At 51.7% G+C, this 6000-nt stretch overlaps 1 protein-coding gene across 1 annotated transcript in view; it reads left to right on the top strand.

Annotated features, from left to right (window-relative positions):
* Positions 1-306: 306 nt before the first annotated feature.
* UNC5B (unc-5 netrin receptor B) overlaps positions 307-6000 on the top strand; it is a gene marked incomplete at its 5' end in the record, with an annotated part of 28578 nt that continues 22884 nt past the window's right edge. The window contains one exon of the mRNA XM_054382731.1: positions 307-544. Coding sequence (XP_054238706.1) covers positions 307-544 — 238 coding nt within the window. The remainder of the gene's footprint in view (positions 545-6000) is intronic.

The following is a 6000-nucleotide window of genomic DNA, read 5'->3' as shown; positions in this document are numbered from 1 at the left end:
CACCTAGAGCAGATCACACAGGAGCTCATCCAGCTGGGTTTCGACTATCTCCAGTGAGGGAGACTCCACAACCCTCCTGAGCAGCCTGTTCCAGTGTTCTGTCACCTTCACAGGGAAAAAAAAAAAAAAATTCCCTTCTGTTTCCATGCAACTTCCTCTGCCTGAACGTCCACCAGTGCTCCTTGTGCTGTCATTGGGCATCACCCAGCCGAGCCTGGCTCCATCCTCTGGGCGCTCGCCCCGCACATCTTGATCACAATGAAGGAGGTCACCCCTCAGGCTCCTCTGCAAGGCCCCTCCTGACCCTCTGTGTGCTTGGCAGGGCTGGAGTACAGCGAGGTGCTGCCCGACTCCTTCCCCTCGGCGGCGGCGGAGACCCTCCCTCACTTCCTGCAGGAGCCGCAGGATGCCTACATCGTGAAGAACAAGCCCGTGGAGCTCGTCTGCCGCGCCAACCCCGCCACCCAGATCTACTTCAAGTGCAACGGCGAGTGGGTCAACCAGAACGACCACGTCACCAAGGAGAGCCTGGATGAGGTCACTGGTGAGCAAACCTACCCCAGCCAGCCTTCCCCTAACTTCTTCTCCCCCTCCTTCTCTCACACCAGAGGGGATTCTCCTCCGCGGGGACCAAGAGGTTTCTTGGATGCGGTTTCTTCGCGTGGCTCGTGAGGTCACTTCTGTCCTGTGTTTTTTGCCACCTCCCTGGGCTGTGCACAGCTTGGTTTGTGGAATCATAGAGTGGTTAGGGATGGAAGGGACCTCCAAAGGTCATCTAGTTCAAGCCCCCTGCAGTCAGCAGGGGCATCTTCCACCAGATCAGGTTGCTCAGGACCTCTTTGCAGTCAGCAGGGACATCCTCCGCTAGATCAGGTTGCTCAGAGCCTTGTCAAGCCTCACCTTGAATGTTTCCAGGGAGGGGGCCTCCCTCTCTGGGCAACCTGTTCCAGTGTTCCACCACCCTCATGCTAAAGAACTTGTTCCTACATCCAATCTAAATCTACTCTTCTCTGATTTCAAACCTTTGCCCCTTATCCTGTCACTCCAGGCCTTTGGAAACAGTCCCTCTGCAGCCTTCTTGTAGCCCCCTTTGGATGCTGGCAGGCTGCTATTAGGTCTCCCTGAACCTTCCTCTTCTCCAGGCTGAACAATCCCAGCTCCCTCAGCCTGTCCTTGTAGCAGAGGTGTTGCAGCCTCCTGATCATTTTCATGGCCCTTCTCTGGACCCACTCCATCAGGTCCATGTCCTTCCTGGTTGAAGGCCCCAGAGCTGGACACAATACTCCAGGTAAAGTCTTAGCAAAGCAGAGTGGCAGAATCAACTCTCTCCATCTGCTGGCCACGCTGCTTTTGATGCAGCCCAGGATGCCATTTGCCTTCTGGGCTGCAAGTGCACACTGTTGGCTCATGTCCAGCTTCTCATCCACCAGCACCCCTAAGTCCTTTTCTGCAGGGCTGCTCTCAATTTCATTATCCCCCAGCCTGGTTTGATATCTAGGATTGCCCCAACTTAGTTTCCACACCATAGCTAGAGGCCTGATAATGGTAAGGGTCACCATATCCCATAGAAGCTCAGGGAAAGCAGCCTGGGTGCTTGCACACTTGCTTTTTGGCAAGGCTTGGGGTTGTTAAGTGGGATTTGAAAGGCATCAGGTTTAAAACTGATTAAAACAGGGAGATGCTTTCCTGCAAAATGCTTCATCAACACAGAGGAGTCATCACCACAACGGGTGGTGAAGGCTGGCAGCTCACTCAGGTTCACAAAGGGATTAGGAGCTTAATGGGCAGTGAGAACATGTGAAGGTGGGATTTGAAATGCCTTTTAATGGCAGATGAGCTCTTCCCTGCCTCTGGCTGCCTGAAATCGGGGGCAAGAAAGTGGGTTAGGCATCTTAGGAGGTGTCATCTTCCATGGGATTGGGCTCTGCAGAGTTGATTGCCCTCTGATTTGAAATGTCTTGGCATGAGACCAAGGTGTGGGGATTGGATACATCATGTAATCAAGTAGATTGGCTGAAATTGGGAGGCTTTAGCTCAGCTCCCACCTATTTTGCACTAGTCCTGGTCCCTGTGCCCTGAGCAGGAGAGGAGGAAACTGTCACATTTCCCATGTAAGGTCTGTTCCCTACAAATCCCTCGGCCTGTGGCATCCCTCACCTCTGGAGGGCTTTAAGCCAAGGCAGCCTTTTGAACTGCTTCAGTGTTGGCCCCTGAAGGTGGCTGGACTCAGAGGAGAGGCTTTGTCAGCCCAGAGGAGCACAAGTACTTCTACAGAATCTCCTCTTGTCCCATTTTGACCTCCTCCAGTATCTTCTTGGCTCTTCATCCAGTGGTAGCCTTGAGTTGGTCCTCTCTTGGGTGTGTGTGTCTCTGAACCTCCTCTGCAAAGAGAAGATTCTTTTCCCTGTGGCTTCTTGAGCCTTTCCTAAACCTGCTCCATCTGTTCCTGGGGTGTTTTTTTTCCAGAAAGCTCTTTGTGAAGAAATCCTCTAGAAGGGGGAGGGTTGCACAAGGTGACCTTCGAGGGTCCCTTCCAACCCAATGCCTTTTATGATTCTATGAATGGCCAAAAATGTCCAGGCAGGCAGTCCCCTTGCTTCTTTTTTTTCTTCTCTCTTTTGGGCTGCATCTCCACCTCCTAGCTGTCATGAAAGCCAGATTTGAAACCTTCACTGCTCTAGGTCAAAGTCAATGCCATTGAGTGACAGAACATCCTTTGCCAAGGGGTTGTTAGTTTATTTATAACATGTGGCCACACTGGGTCAAGCCAAAGGGTTGTGTGCTCTGCCTGTGGTAGTGGTGGATGCTTAAGGGAAGAGCATTGAACTGGGACAAGGATGGAGTGATGGACCCTGCTCCCAGCTTCCTGCAATCTGTGGTTAGGGACTCTCTGGTCCAGTAGTGATATCTTAGCAGCATGGTCTAGCCCTGGATGAATTTCCCCTGTCTTAATGTGTTTAAGTGCTGTCAGGACTCATTGAATGGTTTGGGTTGGAAGGGACCTTAAAGATCATCTGGTTCCAACCCCCCTGCCATGGGCAGGGACACCTCCCACTAGCCCAGGGTGCTCAAGGCCTCATCCAACCTGGTCTTGAACACCTGCAGGGAGGGAGCATCCACAACCTCCCTGGGCAACCTGTTCCAGTGTCTCACCAGCCTCACTGGAAAGAATTTCTTCCTAATCTCCATTCTCAATCTCAAGGAATCACAGAATACATTCAGTTGGAGGAGACCTCAAAGATCATCCAGTCCAAGCCTTGACCCAGCACTGAAGGGTCAACACTAAACCATGGTGAAGAACTTCTTCCTAACATCCAGTCTGAATCCAGCTGCTTCTAGTTTTGCTCCATTCCCCCCAGTCCAGTCTAAAGCTGCCCTCCTCAAGCTTCAATCCATTCCCTCTCCAGATCACCCCACTAACCCCTACCTGGGAGTTTCATGGCTTAGTCATGTGCAGTGTGGGGAAAGCTCTAAATTTCTGGTCCCACCACACACTCCACCTCTTGGGTGACTGTTTCTGCCTCACACAACTCTTGAGCAAAACAGGCTGGAGAAAAACTTAGCAGAAGGGGAGCAGAAAGTCTGCCCCACCCTTTTAGGACAGGGTGGGGGACACTCATTGGCTTTGGGCCAGCACCTCCCTCTCAAATCCCCAGCCTGCAATCTGGGTGAGGAAACAAAGCCCACCTCCTTCACTCAGGCTTCCCAAAGATGGTGTGGCTGCTATCAGTGAGCAGAGACCGACAGTACCTTCCGTGTGGAGGTGATGCTGTGCATGTAAAACTCCACCAGCGTGGGCATATCTACCCTAGGAAGGAGGAAAGAAAAAGAAAAAAAAAATCAGCCAAGGAGCTGGAACCAGAATGGTTTAATGTGCTGAAAAAATATCTGCATTGCTGAAGGGGAGGTGGGCATGGGAGAAGAGCTGGCCAGAGAGCCGTGGGTGAACACCGTTAAGGTGTCGGTGGCTTTTGAAGTGTCCTGGGTTAAGAGCATGGAAAAAGGGACCTTTAAAAAAAAAAAAAAAAGAAAAGACTTTTAAGATGACGTGTCTTGAATGAGCTGGGCTTGGTAATGCTCTGCCTGCCTCTGATCCAAAGCATTTCATGTGGAAGAAAGCAAAAATAGGCCAAGTCAGAGAGGAGAATTCAGCTGGCTGAGGAGGGGCTGTCTGTAGGAGCTGTCTGTGTTTGGGTGCCTGCAAGCCTCTTAAATTGTCTCTCTTGTGAATCAGGAGCTCAGGTTGCAGTTTTAGGTAGCCTTTGCTTTCAGGAATGACAAGAGTTAGGGTATTAGCAGCATGCTCCTCACCTTTAAAGGGCTGCTCAACCCACCCCACCAGGGCTTTGTAGAGAGGTGAGATGATTGAGCCAGCAGTGTGCACTTGCAGCCCAGAAGGCAAATCACATCCTAGGCTGCATCAAAAGCAGCCTAGCCAGCAGGTTGGAGAGGTGATTCTGCCCCTCTGCTTCTGGTGAGACCTCACCTTGAGTACTGTGTGTTGTTCTGGGGCCCTCAACACAAGCAGGGCATAGAGCTGCTGGAGCAGGTCCAGAGGAGGCCAGGAAGATGATCAGAGGATTGGAGCATCTCTCCTATGAAGACAGGCTGGCAGAGTTGGGGCTGTTTAGCCTGCAGGCTCCAGGGAAAGGAGCAGCATTTCAGTGTCTGAAGAGGACCTAAAGGAAAGCTGAGGGAGGGACTGTGCCCAGTGATAGGCCAAGGGGTAATGGTTTGAAACTAGAGCAGGGTAGAGCTAGGGTGGACATTAAGGAAGAAGTTCTTCACAGGGAGGGCAGTGAAATACTGGAAAAAGTTGCCCAGGGAGGTAGTGGAGGCCTCATTCCTATAGCCATTCAAGGTCAAACTTGATGTGGCCCTAAGCAGCAAGCTGCTCTAGTTGGAGATGTCCCTGCTGACTGCAGGGATGTTGGCCAAAACGACCTTTGTGGGTCCCTTCCAACCCGACGCATTCCATGACTTGAGCTATCTCCATCCTAAGACCTTCTAAAAACCCATTTTTTTCCTCCAGAAGTACTTGCCCTAAATGCCTTTTATCTTGGGTTATTTTTTTTAATTTCTCCTCTTAATAGTGGCAAAAAAAAAAAAAAAATGTGTTTCCTCAGTGCCTGTTTGCCAGCTCTTCCCAGGAAGGTGGCTGGGAGGTTGTGATTTGCTCCTCGTGGTGCCGGGGGCCAGCTAACAAAATTGCAGCTGTGGAGCACAAGGCTCCCCGGTGCCAGGAACTAGAGGCTTTCTCATAAATAGAAGCTGCAAAAATAAAAGGGCAATGATTGCTGAGAAGCAGGAAAAACAAGCCCTGAGATCCTTCTGCCCTCTGTGATGGCTGCAACGTGAGGGGTTGATGCTTCAGTGCGGCCAGCAGAGTGAGGGAGGTGATTCTCTCCCTCTGCTCCACTCTGGTGAGACCCCCACCTGGAGTACCATGTCCAGTTCTGGAGCCCCTGTTACAAGAAGGATCTGGAGGTGCTGGAATGTGTCCAGGGAAGGGCCATGAGGATGAGCAGAGGGCTGGAGCTCCTCTCCTATGAGGACAGACTGAGAGAGTTGGGGCTGTTCAGTCTGGAGAAGAGAAGGCTCTGAGGAAACCTTGTGGCCTTCCAGTATCTGAAGGGAGCTCCAAGAAAGCAGGGGAGGGACTTTTGAGGGTGTTAGGTAGTGATAGGACTAGGGGAAACAGATCCAAGCTAGAGGAGGGGAGATTTAGATTAGATGTTAGGAAGAAATTCTTCCCCATGAAGGTGGTGAGACACTGGCACAGGTTGCCCAGGGAGGTGGTAGAAGCCTCATCCCTGGAGGTTTTTGCAGCCAGGCTGGATGTGGCTGTGAGCAACCTGCTGGAGTGTGAGGTGTCCCTGCCCATGGCAGGGGGGTTGGGACTGGCTGATCCTTGATGATCCTTCCATCCCAGTGATTCACGTGAACCTCAGCATCCCTATGGTCCAGGGGACCGTGTCCTGAATATGGCTGTGCCACCTT

This window comes from Indicator indicator, chromosome 7, assembly GCF_027791375.1.
Source record: "Indicator indicator isolate 239-I01 chromosome 7, UM_Iind_1.1, whole genome shotgun sequence".
Classification (NCBI taxonomy): Eukaryota; Metazoa; Chordata; class Aves; order Piciformes; family Indicatoridae; genus Indicator; species Indicator indicator.
This window is presented reverse-complemented; position numbering and strand designations above follow the sequence as displayed.